The sequence below is a fragment of the Cimex lectularius genome, unplaced genomic scaffold (assembly GCF_000648675.2).
Source record: "Cimex lectularius strain Harlan isolate CLEC.00 unplaced genomic scaffold, Clec_2.1 scaffold4, whole genome shotgun sequence".
NCBI lineage: Eukaryota > Metazoa > Arthropoda > Insecta > Hemiptera > Cimicidae > Cimex > Cimex lectularius.
In genome coordinates this window covers 1,956,152-1,984,150 of record NW_019392723.1, presented here as the reverse complement: position 1 = coordinate 1,984,150, position 27,999 = coordinate 1,956,152, and the positions used below count along the sequence as shown (strand labels likewise).

Genomic DNA, 27,999 nt, shown 5'->3' with positions numbered 1-27,999 from the left:
TTAGCCATGCATGAATACCAAATTTTAATAGGGTATTTAGCTTTATATCTGATTTTGAAACACCCTTGCTCAAATTTTTAAACTATAAAAGCAATATTGATGTAAAGTAGTTAGGAATGACCACAAAAAGTGAAGCACTAAAATTTTGAGCAAGTACCCCTCCCCAGCAATTTCCTCAGCCTTTTTTTTTAATTTTTATTTTATTAATTTTTTTTGGTGTCTTCTCAGTCAATGATAGTTTACATTACGATACAAAACTCTTACATTTACAACCAAGCATTAAAAAAAATAAAAACGAAAGGTTTTTCAAAAGATATCACATCATCAAAACATTTCATCCCTCCAAAATATTTTAAACATAGCTCATAATAAAATATACTGTAGTTTAAACATTTAGAACCAATTTATCTTTAATAGTTTATTATATTCATATGGTCATGCAGGTCAATTAAGCATGAACTAACATTTATTTTTTAGGAATGTAATTTCAATGTCAAAATACAGCGGCTAATTTCGTTATCTAGATACACTAAGTATTAATTAAACATTATGACTAATACTAAAAAGTTTAATTTTAAGAGTTAAAAGTTTGCAAAATTAATTTAGCGTTTAATATAGAAATTAGCACAAAAAATCAACACTCACTTTTGATATTAATCAAGTGTAAATACAATATATTTAAATTTTGTCAGATCATTATGACAATTTTAGTTTTTAAAAAAATACTTTGAGGGACATTGCAATTGAAAAGGCATGAAATATCAAAATTAAAATTAGCGTTGAAGATCAGATAAAATCAAACACACCCTACATAATCTTGGGTTAAAAATTACTCCTTGTTTTATATTATTGTCCAAAGTACATTGTGTCTATTTTTTTACCATCTATAACGAATGTTAGTTAAGTACGGTTGTATAATTTGGCTTAATACACATATACATAAACACAGTATAAAGGTATATAATATATATGTAATTAAACTATCACATTTTGATATTATGTGTAGTATGCATATTATAAACACACAACACATATATAAAATAATAAATTATATGACATATAATAGTCTGATAGATAGGATTTTGAGAACTTTGGTATTATAGTTTTTCTGTTAAATCAAACTTTACAAGCAATTAGCCCTAATCTAACGAAATATCGGATGAAGAAATTTCACCTAAGGAATTTTAAAGTTCGACGGTCTGAAAATTTCTAAAAACAAATTCTTCATTGCTTTTGATCTTTTTTTATAACCATAGGTGACTGTGGAAGGCAGATGGGCTTTTTCATTATCTCAGGTTTGTTTTTAATTTGTGTTTTTTTCTGCATTACAGGGGAATTGGAGTCAGGGTCTGCCTTTGGTGCCTTTGTGTTTTTTTTAAGAGTGCACTGATTTTGCTTAGCAAACCTTTCAGCGGCCGTTGTCATGTCCGGGCTCTCTAGCCCAGCGGGGTGTTCTTCTGGATTGGTTGGCAAATCCATTACAAGATCGGGGGTATGGATATGTTTGAGCTCTAACTGTTCAGTTGACATGGTCGACAATGCGTTTTGTGAAGCTGCTCTTCTTTGCCACAGTTCTCTGTTATGTTTGAAAGAGCATCGACCGTCGATTGAATCGTTATCCCTAACTTCACCAATGCTCTGACTTTTCCAATGAGTTTTTCTAGTTTTATCACTTAGCTCTGCTTCAATTTTGACAGTTGTGCTTGTACTCGGGTGAACTGTAGATGTAATAATGTGCTCAGATAAATCAGATACCTGAAAATAAATAACCGGATGTAAAATAAAAATTCATAAGTCAATCAACGTTAGATTAGAACAGAACAATCAACATGAGTAAATTAGTTTTTAAAAATGCCTTTGTTGGGAGTAGCATGGAAATATTCTTTATGACTACATCCGAAACCTTGGTACAAAACAAAGCGAACCTATGAAAAACCAAGTATCAATAATTGTGTAATTTTCACATCTAGTTGTGGGATAATGTTAAATGATAATCTGTACTTTTCCAATTTTCAATGAACTATCACATAAATAAGAGTATTGTGTCATAAACAATGTTAAATACAATTTGTAGCAGAGTACACCTGCATTTTTAAACAAGTAAACAAGAAAAAATTAAAATTGACACTTATTTATTAATAATATAATGGAAATAAAAGTGGATATGTAAGCTTGCAAGACCTACATAGTGGAGTGAGGATGATGGGCTCCGGTGCATAATGAAAATGGTGGGTGCTGGCCTGAGCTTGAAGAGAAAAGAATAAGACAAATTTAGGTTGATAAACTCACCCTTTCGCTTTACAAAAAATATTGTGTTGTGTAACCTAACCTAGCCTTGACCCTAAGTTTACCTAACCTAACCAAACCAGGTAATGCAAATATGGTCACAAAAAAGAAAGAAAGAAGAATGAAAAGAAATAGCAATATATAACTTGAAAATGAACAGAAAGTGTATAAACAGTGAACTTTATGAGAAAAGAAGAAAAATATGGTTGATAAAATTCGTACTTCACACTATATTTTTTTGCTTCATGGAAATTTTTTTATCGTGGATATGTAACCTAACCCTACTTAACCAAGCCCAACCCATCCCTGACTTTAATCCCAACCTAATCCAACCCCTCCTGAGCTCTAATCCAACCCATCCCTAACTCTAACCTATCCCAACCCATTTATCACTCTACCTTCACCTAACCTAACATGCGCACACTTGTTCACGCAAAAAGGAAATAGAATGGAAATAACAACAATAGTATATATAAAAATGTATAAGAAAAAAATTGATTGATAACCCTCGTATATATATCCTCCACTTCATAGAAAAACATTGTATCATGGATATGCAACTAACCTAACCTACCTAGTCCCTAACTTTACCCCTACCTATCCTGATCTAACCATACACACACACGCACGCACGCTCTCTCTCATGCACGCATGGACACACACACACAGAATAATATGCAAATTATACATAAAAATGGACACATATAAACAGTGAGGTTGATAAGGAAAGAAGAAACATTTAGGTTGATAAAAGTAAAATATGTAGCCCAACATTTCCCTGACCTTAACCCTACCAACCCAGCCCCACTTAACCTAACAACCAATTCTTAACTTTACCCCTAACCTAACCCAACATGTTCACTCTCCAGCAATGAAAAAATGTACAGTAAGCCTATAAAACAATGAACTTAGTGAGAAAAATGTAGGTTGATAACAATCGCATATTTCTGTGCTTCACAGAAAAACATAGATAGCTACACAGATATGTAACTTACCTAACCAGTACCTAACTCTAACCCTACTTAACCAAACCCTACCTAACCTGATCTAACCAATGCGCATTCCCCTGTAATATGAAAATGGTGACAAAATAAATAGAAATAATAAGCAATATTATACATAAAAAAGAACAGTAAGCCATCATTTTCATGAATTGTTAAGAAACTAAAACTTTGATTGATTAGAAATTGAATTTTACTTGATGTCACATCAGAATTCATTGTTGTTATATTTATACTTACCATTTTAATAGCCATAAGATTGGACTAGGTTGACAAACAACCAGATCAACTTATCGACTTTGCCTAACCAACCCTAAACTTTACAAGTTTGTCCTGGTGAAAATAAATGTTAGAGACCCTTCAAGAAAGAAGCTCCAGCCTCTGCTGAAAAGGCAAAGTATTGCCAATTGGTACAATATAAAGATACAAGTCTTATCATCACAAAGTGAAGTCCTCTGCCGCCTAATTTCCTAGATGTACTGATTAAGAACCTTGGGTCAGAGAATGAAGCACATCGAACACAGAGAATACTGACTTACTGTAAAATCCATTATATTCCAGAATATATCCATTGAGAGACTCAAATAGGCTACAGCAACAGCAAAAATAGTACAGCCAATAAAATACCCCATTAAAAAAAGAGCCTAGAAATTAAAAAAACTATATTTTGTTGCCATGGTGCAGCATGCTTACCAAAAGGGAAAAAGTTTTGGATTTAAAAAGAACACAGTCTGAATAAGCTGATAGAGCGTATAAGCAGAACCTTAAAGGTATTATATATATTTTGCTACATGGATGTAATTTAACACCATCGCATAAAAATCAATAGACAATTATAAGAAGCCATCAAAAAATGGAAATTTGTATAGAATGGAACTCCAAAATAGAACTTTAATACAGTCCACCGATGGATCAAAATGGAACAAGTTCATCATCAAATATCAGGGGGAGGTTCTTAATGGTACTGATTATTTACCTCAAATTCCATGCTGATTGGGGAGTGCATGACAATGCCAATGCCTGGAAAAAATTAACGCGGTCCTGAAGTCGTTATGTCTCATTATTCAGGAAGATTTTCAAATCAACAGACGTAGAAAATTTAAAAAAAGTATTGAATTGGTACTCTTCTCATTACACTCAAAATTAAATAAACTTCGTACTTTCACTCATAAAAGTAAAATGACTGAATATACAATGTGTTATAAAATATTTGAATTAAAAAGGATCTTTCACAGTATTCTGAAGAAATGTTTGTCATTTTATATATGCAAATAAAATACAAATTGATGAGATTTTGATCTTATTGTTAAGTTCAAACAATCATTAAGGCATAATTAATTTGAAGTTCTTTATTGAGTTGTTGATGAAAGTAGTGGCAAGATTTTGAGTTAATACTGGAAAAAAATAAGGTGTCTAATAAAAGACACGCGAGGAGAAGCATTAGCAAAGACAGACACATGCATAAATAAAGATTATATTAACATAATAACAATACAACAAAAAATATAATACAAAAGATATGCTTTTGTAAACTATGGTTGTACAATAAAAAAAAGAAATAAACAAACTATCAACATTCCATCTACAAAAAACATAAACTTATTGCCTAATTACATACAAATTACACAGATTTACAATTAACATGCAGGAGTTTATTTAAAAGCAATTAGCAACATTGTAAAGTGCACAAAGAAAAGTTTTTTAAAGATGTTTAAAAACTTAATTTTTAAAAAATTAATTAATGTTCGAGTGAATCAATAAGTAAAAAGCTGGACAATGGTCACAGAAATCAACAATACAGTAGTATCAATTTTTCACTGAGACTATTGTTTTACTACATAGTTCAAGAAGAAATCTAGCAGACACACATGCATGCGCACACACGCACGCTAGAACATACACACACAACAACCACTTTCTATATTCTTATTTCAAGTAGTTTTCATATTCAATATACTGGTTTGAGCAAGTGTCAATAATGTGATCAGGTGGTTTAATTATTGGCAAATATATTTTATAAATTATATACTATTATAATAATCAATTTACAAAAAGAAGCAGAGAAAATATTCAAGTGTGAAGAGCAAGTTTTATCTATCTAATTTATTCTTCTTTTCTCATCAAGCTCACTGTTTATAGGCTGTTCATTTTTATGTACAATATTGCTTGTTATTTCCATTTTTTTGTGTGACCATTTTTGCATTACCAGATAGTGTGCAAGGGTTAGGTACTTAGGGTTAGGGGTCAGGGACAAGTTAGGTTAAATATCCATAATACAATGTTTTGTTAATAAACATATTAAGTATTTTCTTCTTTTCTCATCAAGCTGTTTATTTTTTATGTGTAATATTACTGATTTCCATTTTTTATGTATAATATTACTGATTTCCATTTTTTTTATGTTAAGGTGGTTAGGGGTAGAGTTAGGGACGGGTTGTTAGGTTAAATAGGGTTAGGATTATGGATGGGTTAGGTTACATAACAATGAGTGTTTTTTCCCATTAAGTGTAGAAAAATGCAATGTGTGTGTTTTATCAACCTGCTTTTATTTCCTTTCTTCTTAAACTCACTGTTTCCTTTTATGTATTATTATAATTTTCATTTTCGCATTACCTAGGAGTGTATAAGTTAAGGTAGGTTAGGTTAAATAGGGTTACAATTAGGGACGGGTTAGGCTAGGCATCATCTATCCATGATAAAATGTTTTTTCAATGAGTGGAAAAATATGATTGAAAATGCGCATAGGTTAAGTAGGGTTGGGACTAGATTAGGTTAGATAGGGTTAGGGACAGTTTAGGTTACATATATAACATGGTTTAATTATTGGCAAATTTATAAAATATATTTGCCAATTTAAAAAAAATAAATAAATAAATAAAAAGTAAATAAAAATAAATTTCCATTGCTTTCACCTGCTTGGTAAGCAAATGTTTTCAATAAACATTGTCCTTTTTGAGAATATTAGTATTACAATGTTATTTCTTAATATAACCATACATACAAAACTTAAAAATGTTGTCATGGACAATAAGACAAAAATGAAAAATATAGTGAATTTCAATCAAATCAAACAATTAATAACAATAAATATTTGTGATAATAAAATAACTTTCGGAGTTACAAAATTAATTATATAACAGATATAAAAGTGTAAGATCATATGTGAATAGTTAAATATCACAGACATTTAAAAAAATATTCCTATAAACTAGGTACACAAATTATGCTAAAAATTTAAAAATGTGTTACAAAAATATGTTGCTCTTTAAACGTTCATATCGCCACATTTGTAATTGATCAATAACAATGTAATTACAATGAGGCATAGAAAATATGAGCATCAAGGAAAATTATAACTTAAAACCATTGTTGACAAAACATTATAGATGAAAACACTAATGAGATCATGAAAAAGGAGAGATTATTGATTGGAATAAAACAATAATATTTAGGTTTGTGTCGTGCTCGGTTTCATTGAAGATGAAGAAATACCAAATAGCTAAGTCATAGATCAGGTGACAAATATAATTTCACAAATTTCATATATTTGTTAATGTTATTTAACATAAGCATTTAATGTATTTAAAAAAATATAGATGCTCATACATTCATAACCCCTTTAAAATAGGTTTTTTAAAATTTCGAAAGCTCTTTTAAAATGTTTGAACACTGTGATGCTCTTAATTGTAGTGTTTTAATTTAAATTGTACAAAATGTGTAAAAAAAATTTATGGCAAGATCTAGATAAATTTTATATATATATATATATATTTTTTTTTTGTATATATATTTTTTTGTATATATATGCAAAAAAAATTGTCTCATAGTACCATTTGCTTTTATGCCAAAACTACCAATTTTATATACTAATGTAAAATTAAACATGCAAAAGAGCCGTTCTATGGGATGCAATAATACTTAAAAATTTCACTTTGAAAATTAAAAAAAAAAAATTAAAAAGAAAAATCTAATAATAAATGTAGCAATTTACGACTAAACAGCTGTTTCTAGTACCTGTTGCTGCGGGAGCCAAGTTGTAGTTACAGTCTGCAGTTGTTCACTCGTCGACTCACCTGCTTCAGACTCACCGGTTTCTGCCCTGTCCTTTTTATCTTCAACTTCGCCGTCAATGTCCCATTTATCTTGCTTTTCATTCCCATCATCTCTACAGGAAATCAGAATGGTTGGTTAAAAAAAATTTATTAAGTAGATTAAATTCAGTAATAAATTAAATCTGTGGAACAAATTAAAAAAAATCTTTGAAATGAGATATGGTAAATTTAGACAGTAGGAAAATAATATAAGAGCTTTTGGACATTTTTTCAGGTTTTATTGGTGATTTTGACAAGCTGCAGTAAAATTGTTCCTAATTGGTGTATTTTTATACTGCCTTAACAATTGTGCATATTGCGGATGTACAACTACATTACAGATACTCAAAAAAAAATTTCTCCCTCCTTACCTGATATGAAGTGACTTGATACTAACCCTATGACAAAAAAAAAATTGTGTTTGTCTCAACTTCTGTATGGCAAATGGATTCAAAGATGATCTATCCAAGGTCTGCTATAAGCTGCTCATGTCTTTACTGTTTGTTTTAATATTGTCGTATTGTTTTAATATTATACCTACATTTGTCCACAAGATCCACTTTTACTTTTTTGATGTTTTTTTTTCTTTACTAGGGGGCCCACCCCTGACTTGTTTTGCTAGTTTTATAATATCATTTTTTAAAATAAGCCAAAAAGAGCAACTCCAAATAAGTAAGCAACAAACATTCCCGCGCCTTTTGACTTTTGGCAGGCTCACTAGAAAAAAAAACCTTTTACACAATGCCAACGCTTTGCCGAAAACAATATTTTCTATGCATTTTTCTTTTAATTTGCATTTTAGCCCATCTTTGTTGTACATCTCAACAGGGCTACATATAATTGTTTATCTGTAAATATTGTTTTTTAAATTTACAATCAATCCTTTTTTCTCAAAACTTTGTCCCTGTGACTTATTTATGGTCATAGCAAATGCTAGATGGACTGGTAATTGTAACTGGTAATTTGTTTAAAAACAAATAGCATTTTAGTATATCCTCATGTGTCTAAATATATTCAAGAGATGTGCATATCTCCCTTTTTATTCCCAGTTAATATTTCGTAGTGTACTATCGTACTGTCAATTTTTCTTACTATCAAACAGGTCCTGCTACACAAACCGTCTCCAAGCATAAATTTCTCAATAGCATAACTATACATCCTGTTTTTAAGTGCAGTTCTAAAGGAGGCAAACCTGAAGGTATCATTGATTGTAAATATTCAATGGGATACTGTAAACTTACATTTTCATTGTCGTTTCTGTCACCAGCTTGTGACTCAGTGTGATCTATGGAGAAACACTTAACAATTTCCCCTGATAGCCATTTCACAACAATATGATGATAGTTTTTTCACTACTCCTTTCTAGCTGCTAATTTAGTTCTATTGCTCATTTCTTCCTCAGATAAATTTAATGGATAAAACTCATCAATTAAATTATCACATAACATTTCCTGGGGTATTTCAGGTGTTTTTATGTTATTATTTTTCATTTATAATAACCAATCTGAGAATTCAATGAAATCTCCAACCTCATGCATATTCTTGGACAATTTGAATTATCAAAGCTATTTTATAGCAAACTATTTTTAAGCATGCTTCATAAATTTGTCACCTGCCTCCTTTTTTACAACAAGAAAAACCAACCGTAAATATTTTATGTATATGGTCGGGAACACTAGAGAATCTAAAAGAATTTCTCTAATAAATTCTTTACACTCTAGTATAACGTATACATTGGAAATAAAGAACGTTGTTTAAACTTTTTAGATGTAAAACTTCCTTAATAAATAATCTAATTAAAATAGACGTATATAGAAAACCCACAACTACAGACGCTGTACCAGCATATTCTTCTCACCCATGTACCCAAAAAAAGCTGCTGGATTCATTTGGCTTATAGTTCCCATGATGAATCTCCCAATAACCTTAACATTACCTAATAATTATAAGAAAGAATTACAAACCATTAAAACCTTGGCTAAAAACAATGGATATCAAGAAATATTTATTAATTGGTTGCTAGTAAAAATAACAACAAAAAAAAAAAACAAAGAAGCAACAATCAGACTCAGCCCCCTCCCACCAAAACGAATCATTAGGTTTTCATTGATTGCCAAATATTGGGGCACAATCAGAAAAAAAGGTAAAATTCTTAAAAGAAAAGGTTTTTAAAAGGTAAAGATTGTGATATTAAATACATAAAGCGGTAGAGAAATTAAAACTAGAGTTGAAAAACATTTGCCTAATCGAACAAATTTTCTGAATTTAAGGTCCAGCTAAATGAAACAAAACACAATTTCAATTTAAATTTGAATAGAACAGTGTTACAGTTTCAACAAAGGGAGGGCTTATAGTCTATCTTATAGATTGATATGAGAAATTTGAAATAAAAAATGAAAAATTAAACATGGAGATAAATGCATAAATAATATAATAGTTTTATTTACCTCCTATTTTAAACAAATACGAAAATAATTTTTAAATAATAGCTCTAACCTTACCTAGCCTAACCCATCCATAACACAAACCTAATTTTGCCTGGCCCTAGCTCTAACCCTATCTAACCTAACCTCAACTTAATCTGTTCCTAGCTATAACCCTACCTAACCTAACCCCCACCCCACCACACTAGGAATATAGTAAGAAAACCTATTAACTATATTCATTACAGTCCAACCTTAAATGCTAAATGCAACAAAATAATAAGGATCATTTGGCAGAAAAAATATCTCGAAAAAGGTAGACAATGTGCTTATTTGTATAGGCTTAAGTATATCTCATAAAGTATATGTTAAATGTTATATAATACAATTATGATAAAAAATGTAAGGTAAAATAACTCAAACCAAATGAAAATAAATATCTACCAGAAAATAAACAAGAGAGTATTTAAAAAAATATATTAATTATTTTATGAGGACTGAGTTAATGATATTTAAACCTTGAAGACTGTCTGAATTTACATACAACTACATGTTCAAAGAAACACAATGAATCAAATGCTGACCTTATTTACAATTGATTGTGCCATATTTTGGTTTAAAGCAAGAAACCACTTTTAAAAATTTTCATTTAAATTTAACGAATACTTACTTTATTTTTATAGTAATGTACTTGTCAGGGACTAATCCTTCTCTTCCACTGACAGCACCACGCCACCAGTCACAACTCACTTGGCTAAACAACATGACATTGTCTCCTTTTGCTAATGTCAACTCTCGGTCATTTCTTGCAGTGAAATCATATTGCGCAGTAGCTTCAACACATTCACATTCTAAAATTTGCCAAATTAAATTGTATACTTATTTAAAAGAAGTATATTATTACTCAAATAACTTTAAATAAAACAATTTAAGAACTAATACCATTAATAACAAAATGGCTTACCGTCTTCTGATGGATAAACTTCTGAGTCTAGGTCTTCATGAACATGCTCAGATGGAGAGTCTCCAACATCGCTAAAACAAAAAACTCATTAAGACCTAGAAAATGCACGGGCTTTTACCCTAGTAATTGTGATTTAGCTTTCAAAAGTGCTTTTTAACTGAAGAAAAAATTGAGAAAACTTATTTATGCTGAACTGTCACTGGATCACTTATTGGGTCCAGCACAGGTTCACCAACACACAGACTGACAAACATCTTCAATTCAAAAACTTACTTGTCCTCATCTTTTGTAATGTACTTTTCATACATGACGCCGCCAATATCAGATGAAAAAATATCATCGTGGAAAAGGATGATATTTTTGATAAGTTCGTTTACTTGATTTTGATATTGGACTTGATCTTTGTCCTCTGGAACAGGAACGAGTGTAGGGCCAAAGCAGATTGCTAAATTGTACGGGTCCATCATGTTTTCATCGCTGTATTCCGAAAGACTAAAAATAATGATTTTTTTTTTTAATAAGCTGGTTTAGAATATTTTGTTGTATATACAATGATTAATACTTACTGATTCAAAAATGCAAAAAGATATCTCATTACAATGATCACTGAGCGTGGCAAACTTTGCACAAGATCTTTCATTTTAATCACAAAGTCATGCTTCGATTCCAATTCTAAATTCAAAACCATAAGCTTAGTACTCTACTGATTTAAATAAAGAAAATTATAAAACATACGAGCAAGTTCCATGAACTGTTCAAAATAAATTATTGGAAATAACGGTTCTCGCAATTCCCTCAAATAAAGTTTGAGAACACCAGCAACTGAATTCATATCCGAAGCATCTGTAATATCTGCCAAAGGATCTTCACCCCTTTCAAAACAGTCTCTAAAATTATTTATTTCCACTTGCGATCCCGAAACTCTGAAAATCCCTTGGTGATGGAGTCCTATAATTTAAAAGTCCACATAAAATAAATGGAACAAATCATACAATTGAAGTTTTAAGTCGAGTCAAATGAAAAGCCTACCATAGAGATTGATAATTCGTATGCAACTTTTAATGATCAAAGGTATATCTTGGTTTGTCGTTTCGATATACTCTTCAAGAGAACCACCAAACAGCTTTGGCTGAGTTGTAGTATTTAGCCTGCCAATGCACTTCCTTCTTGGAGGTTTCACACCACTTGCACCAGTCGGAGCAGGAGGACTGAAACTCAAGTCTGCCAGAGTATTTCTTATGTATTCATACTTGACGTTCAGCCTTGCTATTTGAGAAGTACCAAGAAGAAAATCTCGCAATTTCTAAAAATGAAAGAACAAGAAAAAAAATCAATTAGGTCATATAGGTTTGATCACTGTGAGATAACTTTAAATCAATGGTTAATTAAAATCATCGGGAGACTGCAGTAGCCAAGTGCTACTTTGCATTTGTACACGAATGTGTACAGCAAACACGAATGTGGGTTCGGTGAGCTACAACAGGGTCAGGATGGGAAGAGTTAACAGCAGTATTATATAATGAGTACAGTAAAGTTTAAAATTAGAAGAATGAAAACTTGATTTTATTTTGAATAAGGACCGTCACATACTGTGAGGTAGAATTCTTCTGTCTCGTGACGATCAGCTCTTAATTTTAAAGAAGCTGTTTCTGGAGGCTTTGATGTGGGTTGTGCTCCGTCACCGAAATAATTTGAACAATCGTAATCTTTCAAGGTTAACATTTGTAATAAAGAGCCTTCCGCTGTTTCCAGTGTCTTCCAAACTTCATCACTTTGTGCTCGTACGGTGTTAATTCGGGATTCCATTTGTGCAAGACGAATTCCCATATCTGCACTTAACAGTTTTTGAAGTTCAGGTTCAGCCTGAATCAGAGAGAAAATTATATTAATTTCAACTAAATGCTAGAGAAAATAAACAGAAACAACAAAATATTAACTAGTCTATATATAAATTAAATAAGAAACGAGGAATTAGAAAACCGAAAATAAATCTGATGATGTATACCTTCATTTATAATTAATAAGCAAGGGGATCTTTTTATATATATATTTATTTATTTTAAGATAGTTCCTACTCACAGTTAGTTGTTTTCAACGATCTAGATTTCAACTTGATGATGAGCTATAAGCTTGAAATACAGATCACTGAAAACAACTAACTGTGAGTACGAACTGTCTTTTTAAAAAGATCAAACAACACATTCCCTCCACCATTTATTATTCTGTGGATCACTAATTTTAAGAAAACCTTTTTGGTGATGCTAGTTAAAAAATATAAAAATATGACTGAGCATTCTTACCAATGGACCCTAAGGGCTGACAAAAAATATTTTAAGTTATTTTTAAAAAAATGTATTTTCTGGCTTTGTTGTGCATATACAGGGTGACTTGCTACTCGTGCTACAAACTTCACCAGTAGATTCTTCACCCTAAAATGAACAAAAAAGTTCATATTGACCATGGTCCGATTCTCAACCATTTCAGAGTAATTTCGCTTTTTATCGATTTTGAAAGATATCACGTCCTGGCGTCGGAAAATCGTGATATCTTTTAATCTAAACATTTCTCTTAAAATCTATAAGCACCGTTGAAATCCCCGTTAATTTTTAGAGAGAATCAAAATCATAATTCCATTGAAATTTTTTAATTTAATTTAATGCCCATTTAGTATGTAATGCTTAAGAAGTTTACAAACAGCTAGAAGGTCAAGGAAGAAAGACCCAAACGTTTTGCCACCTTCATCTTCTTATTGAAAAATTAACGGGGATTTCAACGGTGCTTATAGATTTTAAGAGAAATGTTTAGATTAAAAGATATCACGATTTTCCGACGCCAGGACGTGATATCTTTCAAAATCGATAAAAAGCGAAATTACTCTGAAATGGTTGAGAATCGGACCATGGTCAATATGAACTTTTTTGTTCATTTTAGGGTCAAGAATCTACTGGTGAAGTTTGTAGCACGAGTAGCAAGTCACTCTCAAACATTAGCAATCCTTGAACCACCATTTTTTCTCTTTTTGTCATCAACATCTTGGTCTCACAACCACTAAATAAGAAAATGACGAGTGCGTTGGAAGCGTTATTAAATCAGGTAGTTTTCCTCAAATTTGCTGCCTTCTGAGACTAAAATTAGAAACTCTGGATTACTTTATACACTTTCCGATTTACACAATTTTCCACTCTTTTTGTAGTTCTGGCTGAAATAAAACACAAAAAATTAGCCCAAACATTTTGCCACCGTCATCTTCTTATTGAAAAATTAACGGGAATTTCAACGGTGCTATTAGATTTTCAGAGAAATGTTTAGATTAAAAGATATCACGATTTTCCGACGCCAGGACGTGATATCTTTCAAAATCGATAAAAAGCGAAATTACTCTGAAATGGTTGAGAATCGGACCATGGACAATATGAACTTTTTTGTTCATTTTAGGGTGAAGAATCTACTGGAGAAGTTTGTAGCACGAGTAGCAATTCACCCTGTATATATATAGTTTTTTTTTTTTTTGTAAGATAAGAAACTAATATACTAGCTTGTATGCAATTAGGTTATATATATATAAATAGTTGCAAAAACCAAAATATTCTTTCTGTAAAGAAGGCAAAAACAAATTTTTTGAAGAAAAAAAATCAGATTCATTTTAGCACCCTGTAAAGCCATTGAATACAAATTATTTATTGCAAAACAAAAATCAACACTTTTGGGCTGGATTTGGGGCAATTTTTTTTCTCACTGATATCTAGTGTACCACTTAAAAAATAAATTACTCTGGATCTTAACCAAATTCAACTTTATTACAACCATTGGAAAGCAGAATATTGCTTCTTTCACGCAATGTCAACAATGCTCCAATTTTATGCCATTATAAGTGAGAAAACTAAGGATGAAATCCATAAAAAGTCCTCAAATTTTGGTATTTTTATCACTGGTTATAAGTTTCTAAACCCCTGTAAAGTTTCATGTGAATTGCTTGAGTCATTTCAAAGTTATCACCAGTTTTGTAATTTTCTTTAAAAAAAATTCACAGGAATTTTATTTGGAAGATGGAGGATATAATTTTTTTTTTAATTTTATTTTTACAAAAATTTGCATTCAGATATTTTTACAGTGTTAAAAACAAACATTTGATTTGTTTCTTGTTAAAAAAATATTTTAGTCTATTTTGCTATGTTGCTTGGTCATAAATTATATGTTAAACCAACGACTTAGCAAGTAAATAAAAAGTTATCCCCTTTTTTGTGTTTATCTAAAAAAAACAATCTGTGAAAATTTTGTTACAAGGTGAACATTTTGAGGGAAAAAAATATTTAACTTATTTGATTTTGTCAAAAGTTTTTGTTCAGGGGTTTTCGGGGTTGCTAAAAACTAATATCAACTTTGTATTTTGCTAATATATATTTTTCACAGATTTTTTTTTCGATAAACACAAGAAAGGTGATAACTTTAAAACGTCTTCACCAATCTATTATAAACTTTAAGGGGTTTAGTAATTGATAAACTACACGTAACCACAAATGTCGCGCCTATAAATAAATTACAAATGAAGATATAAAATAACACATCTGAGTAATTTTCATTGGTGTCATTTTAATTTTTCTCACTTAGCATAGCATAAAACCTAAATATTGTGGCCATAGGCTGAAAAAAGAGCAATCCAGCTTTCCTACAGTTGTAATGTCAAATTCGGAAGAAGAGTTATTTGTTGTATTTAACTTCGGAGAGAAGTTTTTTGTTTTATATGGAACACCAAACATCAGAGACAACGAAATTGCCCCCCCTCCCTCGGCTCATACAACAAAAAATGTACATTTTCTACCTGTGATGGAAATTCATACATAATGGTTTTACAGGGTGTAAAAAAGAATTTTATCAAAAACTTTTGTTTTACCTACATTACTCAAAGCATCTTTTGGTTATTGTAACTTTTTATATGTTTAATCATATTTAATATGATCCTGCATATTATTTCCTTATCATAAATTAAAAAAATGAAGTTTTGTATTGAATATAATAACCTTAAAATACATGCACAAAGAGTGCATAAAAATGTATTTAAAAAACTACTTAAAACATTTTTTTCTCAGCTTCCCTTATGACTTGTTGGCAAAAATGCTCATATAGATGACTAATATTTTTCCGACTTAATAGCACCAAAAAAGTTTCTCAAACATTGGAGATTCCAGGTCCTTGGCGCCTCCCTTACAAGTTATTTAAAATTATAAAACTTCGTAAAACTTTACCTCATCCTTTTTGCCTAAAAATTCCAGTTTCTTTGGGATCATAAAAGCAGTGTGGTTAAATTCCAAAAAACGTTGCTTGTCAAGTCTCGAGTCCAAACCAGATATAACAGCATTCAATGAATCCATGTTGGCTTGAATCGACTTTTGTCTACCTTCCTCGCATGTTACATGCATCAAGAGAGCCCGGGAAATGCAATGGTGAAAACCTAAATCCATGCAGTCAATAAGATCGGACAAATCGTCCACATAATATTTATGCAGAGTGGCGTTAGATGCTTCGATGCACAGAACGTATTCATTTCGAGCCTTTAATGCTTTCAATTTAGCATCAAAATATTTATTTTTTCTCTAAAAAAATAAAAAATATAAATATATATAATACAATCACAAACCTTTAAACAATGTATGAAAAACTTGTACCTTTTGAACGTCTTTTTCAATCAGACGGAATTTTTTCGACCGATCGAGTTTTTCTTTAGGAACACTTTGTTCGATTTTTGTTCTCTGAGCCTCAGCTAAACGTAATTTAGTCTCAGCTTGTTTACAGTTGGCCTGGTACATCTGATATGTTTTGAGAGATGTATGAAGTTCATGAAGCACTCTGAATATTTCATCATGCATATCACAACCGATTTCTCGACACTAGAACATTAATCATTTTTTTAATTTACATCTCTCCTAACATTAATTAATATGGTATTAATAATAATTACCCTCTTGTAAATCCGTTGTATGTCTTCTATGACTTGGGACAATTTAGAAACCAAATGAACTGAATATATTTCACTCAGTGCTGCATGATCTTTGCTGATTGTTTTTGTTTGCTCAACAAGATGTTGCCAACAAGAATAACTTGAAAAGAGTGACCACTGTTCTCTTCTGCAAATTATAATATTCCATTGATTGAAGTTTATATTAAAAATTCCTTACAGGATTTCTTGTTGGAGACTCACTTCTGTTTGTGTTCCTTATGCCGTAGCTGAAGACCTTTCGCCAACTTGTCAAGACTTTTGCTATAATCGAGTTCAACCTCTGCCCTCCGCCTGAAAAACTCCTGGAGCTCGGTGACAATAGCCACCTGAGTTTCCATTCGTGTATCCAGGCATCGTAACTGCTCTGTCAATTGGAGTCTTATATCTAAAATAATAATAATAAAGAATGATATGTTAATAAAAATAAAATCTATACTCAACAGCCAGCTGGACATTCTTAAAAAAAAGTAGAATACAGGGAATTAGAAAAAATTGGAAAGGAAAGAAAGTCTCACAGCCAAGCTCACAATTCTCCTGTCCAGTAGCTTTTCTACTTGCTCACTATATATCCATGAAACATGTGAGATACGGGCAACCGTTTGTCTTCATGCCTGAAGCATACTCAAGCTTTGGCTCTTAAATAATTGTGTGAAAACTTCTTATTGCCTATTATGAGTCTGGTGTGAATTCCTCATCTCAGAATCTCCTGCGAGCCATTATATTATGAATATTTGTTTGTTAATATTATAATATGAATAGCTGCAAAGGGTAAGAAAACTCTGAGAGTAAGGCTGGGATTCAAACGTTCAATAATTAAGGGCTGAATACAAGATCCTTGATGTCTTAACAACCACTGTTAATGAGATCCCCACTGTACCACCCAATTAGTTTTTTTTACACTAATTAGGTTTTAAAACATCTTGGCCTGAGACTGTCATGTTTAAAAAAAAATTAAGATAGTATTAAGATTGTATAAGTATTAACAAAAAAATGTATTTCTCTGACTTCTGAGTAGCACGGGAGAGGAAAGAGTGAAAGCGAATGATAACTGTTTTATGTGAAGTGTGGTGCCATGAGTAGTGTAGTTTCACATACTAATTAGGGGAAAAAACTACTCGCCCCACTGACCATATTAATGATGGGAATTGATTCTCAATTATTTTCTTTGTTTGTTGGACTGAGAGTAGAACACATTAAACTGATCGACACTAGATCACTACACTGGGTCTGTCTACCCTAGAGAGTTTGAATTTCACTGCCATATCAGTGAGGAAACAGTAAAGTTACAGCCAAAGTATATGTTTTTACGTATGATTTACTCCAAGGGGTTATCGGAGATGGTTGTTTTCAATTGTCTGTAAATAATCGCTGTTTTGGTATACCAAAAGCATTTCGGCTTATTGTCATCTTCAGTATAGGGTCTAAAAATGCAGCATCAAATGCTTTATAGAAAAAAAAATATACCTAGCATATTTGTCATAAAAATCAGTTCAATGAAAGCATTCCAGGATTACTTATTGGCAAAAAAATAACATTACAAGACCATAATTGAATTCAAAAATAAAAACTATGATGCAATTGAAGTGAAATTAAGAGTAGCCTATAATAGCAAAAGTTTTTGGCACACCATTAGCAATCTAAAAGGTAGTATTCATTATAAATCCTGTCCTATCCTTATTCACACTTGGGAAAACTTGAAGAAGGTAAAAGAAACACCGAGAAATCAAGCATTGAAGTCAATCTGGCAACGACCAACAAGTCTGTCTTTTATGGCATAAATCAAACTTATTGTGTCGTACATACTTACAAAAAAATCTCAAATTAAAAGAAGACCTCTTTATTTTTATATTGAACTTTTCATAATTTTTCATTTCAATTGTAATTAATTTTCACATGGCCTTTTTAAGAGCTTTTGATTTATTTGTATTAAAAATTATAAAAAATTCAATATAAAAATAAAGAAGTCTTTTAATTTGAATTTTTGTTAAATATTTTAACCTCAAATTAAACCTTTTTAACTTAAAATTAACCTTTTTTCTATCAAATTAACCTTTTTAACTTCAAATTAACCCATTTTAATATCAAATTAACCTTTTGTAACTTCAAATTAACCCTTTTTAATCTCAAATGAATCTTTTCTTCAAAACATTGAAAAATTTTTTGATGGTATGAAATAAGCAAAGTAAAATTCCTATATACTTGCATATATGCAAATTTTTAAAAATATAAATTTATTATTATCGTTACTACAAAGATGTTACTATTAGTAAGGAATAAAAGAAAAATACATTCTTTAAAAAAAATTACATGCAATGGTAAAGGCATCAGGAGAAATAAAAATATGTACATAATAATAATCTCATTCAACCTACCAGCTCAAAACTAATATAACTTTGTATATTAATAAGTTAATAAACAAAATAATAATTACACACTAAATTGTGTGTAAAAATACAAATTTAAAACCCCTGTACAAATAAATATGTACAGCTTTTATCTGTCAAATTAGCCCCTTTTAATATCAAATAAACCCTTTTTAATTTCAAATAACCTTATTTAAGTTGAAATTAGCCCCTTTTTTAAAAAAAGATCCTTTTTAATGTCAAATTAACTCTTTCTTTAAAGAGTTAAAAAACTTGAGAGATGGTATAATATAAAATATAAGCATATAAAGTAAAATCCATGGATATTTGCAAAATTTTAAAAATGTTAAAAATACCTTTTAAAAATTTAAAAATCTTAAAATACCATATAAAAATTAATTAAAAAAAAGGATTTTTCTTTTAATTTGAGAATTTAAAAAAATTACTTTTTATCTTAAATACCACATGAAAATTAATTACAATTACAATTAAAATTTATATAAAATTAGAAATATAAAAAAAAGTTTCTTCGAGATTCAGAACCGCCCTCTGATGCTAAAAAAGCAATAAAAACATTATTAACAGAAAGCTGCAGTTTCAGTGGTCCAGATCGACAGAGAAGCTCTCGCCTATCAACAGCTCTGTCATTAGGTGGCTCTCAGAGATCTGACTCGTAGAAGCGGGAGCCATCCCCACCCGATTAAGAATAGGCCATACACGGTTGACACACAGAGACTTACTTTTAGGATTAATATCATGTATGTGTCCGGCATGCGTAGAAAGTTTATATATATATATATATATATATATATACATTTTTTAATTAAATTGAATTTTCTTATGGTCTTCTAAGAGCCCGATTATTTTATAGTTTCAAAAAACGCACATTCAAAAATTTTAATTTACATGCTTATATTTCATACCATCTGTTTTTCACGCTTTAAAAAAAATATAGTCAATTAGAAATTCAAAAGGGGTAATTTGAAATTAAAAAGCGTTGATTTGAAATAAAAAAGGGGTTAATTTGAAATTAAAACGTGTCAATTTGAAATAAAAAAGGGTTAATTATGATTTAAAAAGCGTTAATTTGAAATTAAAAAGGGTAATTTGTCGGCAAAAAGCCATAGTCCGACTCACTAGTCGGAAAAGCAACATCATGGGCTCTGAATCCATTTGGAATCAAACGAATGGATAAACTTTAAAAATTACACATCAATAACCATTTGAATAGATAAAATCCCTGCCTAGTAACCTAAAAAATGGAAAACTTAAAATTGGATAAAATCAATCGCCGCGTGGATCAAGTTATTTAAGTTGGGGTAGGTCGGCTTATTTTTCTGGAGTTGGATCCTAGATCCTAGGTATTCTTGTGCTAATTGTGATAAAAGTTTTGCTGGCAAGTTTCCACCGGGTGCCATCTGCAACGCTTAGAATTTCCGATCCGAACCCGAAATTCCAAGAAACCCGTCAATCTAAAAATTTCCGATCGTGTTTATTAATAAAATCCAGAGGGTGACTTGTGGAAATGAGCTGAGGGTTTGCTCAAATCAATTTAATTCTTATAATATTAATGCGACGCATCAAATTTTGCCATGGGTTTAATTTAATTTTTTTTTTTAAGGTTGTTGAGAAACAGCCAGACAGAGAATTTCCGCCGATTTTAAAACAATCAGCAACGTATTGGGTTGTCCGGAAAATAATGCAGGATTTTGGTATTAAACAAAAAAAAAGAAACTAGTTACTTTAAAGCAATGTTCTTTAATCAAAATAATTTCCCATACTCTCAATACATTTCTCCCAACGTGTTGGTAACTTATTAATTCCGTCTGAGTAGAATTCAGAATTTTTAGAATTGATAAAGTCAATAAATGCATTTTCCAGTTCCGTTTGATTTTTGAATATTATGTGTTGTAAGTAGTGGTCCAGGTGTCTAAAAAAATGGTAGTCAGTAGGCGAGAGGTCCGGAGAGTAGGGTGGGTGAGGCAAAGTTTCATAGCCAAGCTCCAATAATTTTTGTGACGTTACACGTGACACATGTGGTCGAGCGTTGTCATGCAACAAAATGGGCCCTTTCCGATTGACCAAAGAGGGCTTCATTACTGCCAATTTCTGATGCATGGTATTAATTTGGTTACAGTATGATTCAGCATTGATGGTTTCGCCAGGATTTAAGAAGCTGTAGTGTATTAAACCAAATGAAGCCCACCATACCGTAACCATTACCTTTTTTTGATGAGTTGGGGGCTTTGGAGCTTCTCCTTTGTCGAGCCACTGTCCAGAACGTCTAGTTTTATCGTAGAGAATCCACTTTTCGTCACATGTAACAATTCTGGCCAGAAATGGGTCATTTTTGTTTCGACAAAGAAGTGATGCACAAACATCAAAGCGCTGATTTTTTGGCGATCGTTTAATGAGTGTGGAACCCAATTTTCGAGTTTTTTCACTTTTCCAATCGCCTTGAGGTGGTCAGCGACGGTCGTTTTACTGACTTTGAGTTGCTCTGCAAGTTCTCGAACAGTTGTTTTGGGGTTTTCTTCCACCACTGATCGCAGAACATCATCATTAAGAGAGGAAGGCCTTCCACGACCTTCTTCATCTTCAAGGCTGAAATCTCCCTCCCGAAATTTTTTAAACCACCTTTGCACAGTGCACTCATTAACACAACCCTCGCCCCAGACTTGGTTAATGTTTCTAGCCGTTTGGGCTCCGCTTCGGCCGAGTTTAAACTCGTAAAAGAAAATCGTACGAAATTCTCGCTTTGACATTATAAGGATGACTGAATTATTTCCAAGTAGCGGAATGCTACAGAGGTAAACAAACAATATCATTTGGAAGAGGATTAATAAGTGTTGACATTCATACAAATGAGTAATCCTGTAAACGTAAACAGAATATTTTATATAGATTTTTTTTAATGAAAACTTAAAATCCTGCATTATTTTCCGGACAACCCAATAGTTGAGGCAGGCTGTAAAAATACTCAGGACCGATAAACAAGGGAATGTGGGCTTACGTACGTGGGCTATTTCAGAAATAGGAAAAATACGCCATACAAACAATTACATTTAGGGAAAAAAGATCAGGGATGATGCAAATTAGAAAGAAAATACTCAGTTCCTTCCATCCTTCATCAAAAATATCCCATTTTATCCAGGACTTCGTAATTTTAATTAATAATTTAAAAAGTTAACAAACATAAACATCTATGTATAACATTGAACCCTGTGTTTTCAAATGCAATAAAATTAAAAATCAATAAAATAAAATATGAAACTGCCATCACGAAAGATCCACGTGCTGTCAACCCCCTAGGTCATACCAGGACTCCAACTCAGGCAGTTTTGAAATATAAAATATTTATCAATTTTCTAATATAGAATTAATACTGTTAATCTAGGTAAGTTGAAAGCAAATTGATAGGATGAGACTTTTTAAAGGCAGTAAAGTGCTGTCTGATTTAGGAGGTATGCGAAAATTCAAGACAGGAAATGGAGCCAGGACCTGAAAAAGAAAATCAAAAGTCCAGTGTAGACTTAAGATTTCAAGTCTTCAGTTCATTGAAATCTATTTTCTTCAAACACACCGTGAACCAAATGAGGCGCAAGAAATGGACAGCTTCGCATCAATAGGTTGTCACACGGTTTCCGAATGAAACATAAAAAAATCGGTCACAAAAGGGCCTCAATAAAGTTAAAGCTGTAAGAATTACTCAAATCTATAGTAAGTACGTTTAATCAAAGTGAATGAGACACCCATCCACCAATATTAGGCAGCTTCTTCGATTGCATGACATGTGCGCACAGTTGGTGGCGAGACAAGAGGCTCCTCCAACTTCCTAGGAGATTGGTAGGGAATAATCAAAAGGTCAGTAATATAAGGAGTGGTAATCATGTCTTAGAGGAACTGTTAGGGCAGGATCGAGGTTTTCAAAGGATTGCTGTACCGCCAGGGTGAGTATTTTAAGAGTGTTAAGGTAAGTAACGGACTTAGGATGAACCCAATGGATGGATTTATGTGCATAGTTGGTCGTAAGACCAGGGGCCCCTCAACCTTCTACGGGATTGATAGGAAGGGTAAAAGTCGAAAGGTACGTTGGAATGAAAAGTTAATTTGAGTGGAACTTGAGGTATCGGGATTTGTCTAGGCCCGTAACATAAGGAATTTGTAGATCTGAGAGGTATTCAATTCTTAGAGAAACTGTGAAGAAAGGTTTCGAGGTTTACAAAGGATTGCTGTACCGTCAGGAAGAGTGTACTGTGTTGAGTGTTCAGAGGAGTAACGGAGCTAGGATACTCCCTTCAGAAACACCAGCGAGGTTAGAATTCACCAAACGATCAGATAGGTAGTATGTAACTATGTACTGAAAAGGAAGGATTTGAGTTTCAACAGTAGACCCTACAGCCTCGAGGATGACATGAATATTATATTATAAGGGGGAGAATATTATTATTATAATAATAATAATAATAATAATAATAATAAAGGGAGAGCAAAAGGTCAAAGGCTGTGAATGAGCTAGTTGAAATGTAATTTTGGAGTCGAACCTGAGGTATCTGGATTTTGCTTGGTCAGTAAAATAAGGAATTCGAAGGTCTGAGTGATATTCATGTCCGAGAGAAACTGCTTTGGTGGAATAATGATTCTATGGTGAGGAGGCGGTCTTGGAAGGATTCGAACAGCAAGGGCAGGAGCGTGCTTTGCAGACAAGATTGCTGTACCATCAAGGCGATTGTGATAAGGTTGTTTAAGTCTGCCGTATATATGCTGAAAAGTATAGGACCCTAGGTTGCCCCTTTGAGGAACACTAGAGTGGATAAAACGGATCAGAGAGGAACGATCCAATAGGTATGATTTTAGGATGAGATTTACTAGACAAAAAAAGGATTGAGTATTAGTATTGAGTATTGAGTAGTTCGATCGAACGCCTTCCCAGAAAGACTTCAGGGAAGAACTGCTTAGGCTCAAGTGATAGTCGAATGACCCCGACAAGTCTACACAAATATATCATCTTTCCCAACTGTTAAAATACCTTTTATTATACTATTTTATTTTTTTACGAGGGTTCGCAACATCAGAGGTCATATGAACCCTCAGGGTGCCGGTGTTATTGAAAAAAAAAAGGCCCATTTGTAAGTATGTCGGGTTCGAATGGAGGGCCGCTGAATTCGAACCCGGGACCTTTACCTTACAGTGATGAGCGCCGCGTCATCGCCTTAACCGTTGCGGCCACCGACGCCCCATAAAATACCTTTAAGTATGAAATAATATTTGACAATTCATGCCAACCACAACACAACACCAACAATACGTCTGTTCTAAATTGTAATGTACGCAGTTCTTAGTCGGTTCTAATGTGAAACCATGCTATCCAGTCATCACTTCAACAACAAACTAATACATTTAACCAAGGAAAACAAACCTATTATCATTTTCAACTAATAAAAACACCTTTAAGTATGAAATAATATTTGAAATTTCATGCCAACCACAACAAAACACCAACTAACAATAAGTCTTGTTTTAAATTGTAATGTGAGAAAATCGTACGACTAAGTAGTCGTTAGTCGGTTCTAGTGTGAAACCATGCTAAACAGTCATAGCGTAATCAACAAACTACTACTTTTAACCAAGGAAAACAAACCTATTGTCATTTTCAACTGTTTAAAACACCGTTATGAATGAAATGATGTTTGACAATTCATGCCAACCACAACACAACACCAACTAACAATAAGTCTGTTCCCAATTGTAATGTGAGAAAATCGTACGACTAAGTAGTCCGTAGTCGGTTCTAATGCGAGATCATGCTAACCAGTCATCGCTTCATCAACTGCTACTTGTATACAAGAAAAACATAATTATTTATGTATGAAATCATGTCTGAAAATTCATACAAACCACAACACAACACCAACTAAGAATAAACGTACGACGACGAATAATTTATCATTACTTAATATTGCAGATTATATTAGTCTTAATTTTGTTTACTAATGTCAGAACGGAATGTCAACTGCTACCTGTATAAAGAAAAAAAATCCTTTGCCGCTATAAAGATAATTCTGAATCGTTTTGTTTACAGGAGCGATAATAAATAAATACAAAAGCTTATGAGTACATTTGAAGTGATATCTTTACGACTCGTCTGTCAACTTTCGAGATGTCATTAGGTTTACACAAACATGACCCAAAACTGTGATTTATTTTTTGACCTGTCGTACAAACATTATGAAAGTTTTAGCGATCTTTTCGAAGAAATCACGGACAGTATGAAACACAGGGCGGATGAGTTTTTCTTCGGGTGGATTACACCGGGCAGATTGATTTATTTCTTCAAGGGATGAAAGAATGACATTCAAATTTTTGACGGCTGACAAAAAGTGGAACACAAACATCAAAACGGATGCATATCTATGTGGATCGGCCATATTTTTTGTTAGGACGGGACTGTTTTGTCCGACCTCGACAGGACGTACCAAGTCGGGAAAAAAAACATTCCAAAAAAAAATCCACGACAGATGGAATAAAGCAGAGAATCTAAATAAAATGGTGGAAGGGAGAATAGTCGGCCGAGTCGAAGGCGCGAGAAGTAAACGAAAACAAAATTAAATAGCCAAACGGGGGTGAGAGACATAAAATCCAAAATGACTCACTGTTAAAAAGAAGAAGTTTCCTCGTTGATCCGAGTCGTTTGATAGGAGATTTAGTTCCAATACCGTTGCGACAGTCATCTTCATCCATCACAGACAAATCAATCAACTTTCTAGTCAGGTCTGAAAGGTTTCCGAAGCACTCGAGTTAACGCATAACACACATAATTTTACATTCGTTGATGGTGGAACGTACGCGTTCGCGACAACCTCGATAGTTGGAGCCGGTACCAAGTGACAAAAAACAACAAACGTTAAATAAAGCACACTGGACCGAAAAGCTGTCTGTGTGGGTCGCGGTAAGGTTTTGTATTCACTCGAGAAGGGGTCTCGGCTCACGGAGAGCGTCTGTCAGCGGCGGCGGCAGAGAGCTCCACCCGTCCCAAGCTCTACAGTGTTGCACGTTCAAGCCAGGCTGTTCCATTGGAAAAAGAGAAAATCATCTTTCCTTATTATACTAAATTGGTACGAGAGGACTATATGGAGGAATATTTGAAACCTTTCAGCAAGTCTATGGAAGAATTACATAAATACATAACGCAAAAATGACTGTACCGAATTAATTATGGGGGACCGCGGCATACCATACCACATAGAAATGCGTGGTGTTTAGTGACCGTTAGTTAATAAGAATTTGGAAATCGTGAAGTCTGGTCCAGACCGCATCTCACGATCTCCAAGTAATACTACATAGAGATGAACAAATTCGTTCCTTAAAGAAATAATTTCCATCGGGAAAAGTTAAGCTCATTGAACAAGTTCTTCGAACCAAACTAGGAAGTTCATACTTTATAGAGAAGCCAAAAAAATCTGATACGTTTTTAGTTTATGCACGTAATTTTTGAAAAAGTTTATTTAATACAGGTTAGAAACAAAAAACACTGAAAAAGAACTACAGTTCACTAAAAAGATAGGTCAATAGTTATTTTTCGAGAATGGTTCATCTGAACTAGTTCGTTCCTGTACTGCACGTCTCTGTTAGAGATGATGTTCCTGTACTGCACGTCTCTGTTAGAGAACAAATCAGTTCCTTCTGAGGAATAAGTTCCTTTCGGAACACTTCGTTTTAGCGAAATAGTTCTTCGAACGAACTAGGTAGTTCATCCTTTATGGAGAAGAAAAAAACAGTTACATTTTTAAAGTGGGCATTAGTATTTTTCATGTATGTTTTCCGAATCTTATGCATATTGTACTGGATAGAAAAAATAATAGGAATACTTAATTTAAACTAGCTTGTTCATGAACTGCTCTCTCTAATAAAGGTGGACGAAGCTTTTCCTTTTAACTTTTAAGGAATAGTTCCTTTTGGGAAACGTTAAGTTTATTTAACAAGTTGTATCCACTTTAAATCTGTCAATAGTTCTTTTTCGGGAATAGTTTTTTGAACTAGTCGGTTGATGAATTATACTTTTTTTAAAACTAGTTCAGTTAACAGTTATTTGAAGGATGTTCATGCTTTTTGGAGGACAAATTTTTTTTTTTTTTGAAGCAACAATAAAAAAAGTTTACTTTTTAAAGTGGAGTTTAAGTTGTTTCGCCTAATTTTTGAGAAAAAACTAAAAAAGGACTAACTATATATGAACTGGTTTGTTCATGAAGTACACATCTCTTAGTCATATGACTTGAATTCTCTTTCACATTGGAACATACTTTAGTCATAGGTAGAGATCAGCAAAACTGTTCCTTTTGAGCAATAGTTCCTTTGGGAACAGTTCGTTTTATTGCACTGGTTCACTAAACTATGGCGGTGGATTGGATTGAAAAAATGATTTTTTTAAATAATTTTAGTAGAATAAATTATTTGATAAGAATAGGTTAAATAATTGAAACAGTTGCAAATGTGGCGCATTTCTTTAATTTCTTTTTTCCAACTATACAATAACAATTTTTTTCAATACAAACTACTGTATATAACAACTAGGATTATACAGTTTAGAAATTACCAATGCACATTAACGACTCTCATTAAAAAAAGGAGTAAATATCTCATAAAGAAAACCTGGATCTAAGGCTAACGGACGAAAATGGAAAAATAGTTACATTCACAGCACTTGCTATAGTGATGACATTTTAATGAAAAGGACATTGTAATTTGTAAATAGTATAATCCCTCTTTACATAATGCTCTATTAAGAAGATGCGCTATAACAAATTTTACATTATATTATTGTGTAACAAGTAAATATTTACAATTAACTGCTAATAGTGTGTGAGTAAATACTGATC

At 32.4% G+C, this 27,999-nt stretch overlaps 1 protein-coding gene across 1 annotated transcript; it reads right to left on the bottom strand.

The window, feature by feature from the left end:
* Window positions 1-96: 96 nt before the first annotated feature.
* Window positions 97-26,125, bottom strand: LOC106672375 (SLIT-ROBO Rho GTPase-activating protein 1-like). The gene is made up of 14 exons (XM_014403761.2): window positions 25,777-26,125; window positions 16,962-17,145; window positions 16,722-16,887; window positions 16,429-16,650; window positions 16,009-16,356; window positions 12,356-12,628; window positions 11,795-12,068; window positions 11,501-11,713; window positions 11,332-11,437; window positions 11,039-11,257; window positions 10,766-10,836; window positions 10,472-10,652; window positions 7,302-7,452; window positions 97-1,755 (listed from the first exon to the last, which is right to left on the bottom strand). The coding sequence occupies exons 1-14, from the start codon at window positions 25,862-25,864 to the stop codon at window positions 1,225-1,227; spliced, it is 3,027 nt and encodes a 1,008-aa protein (XP_014259247.1). The 5' UTR covers window positions 25,865-26,125; the 3' UTR covers window positions 97-1,224.
* Window positions 26,126-27,999: the final 1,874 nt, after the last annotated feature.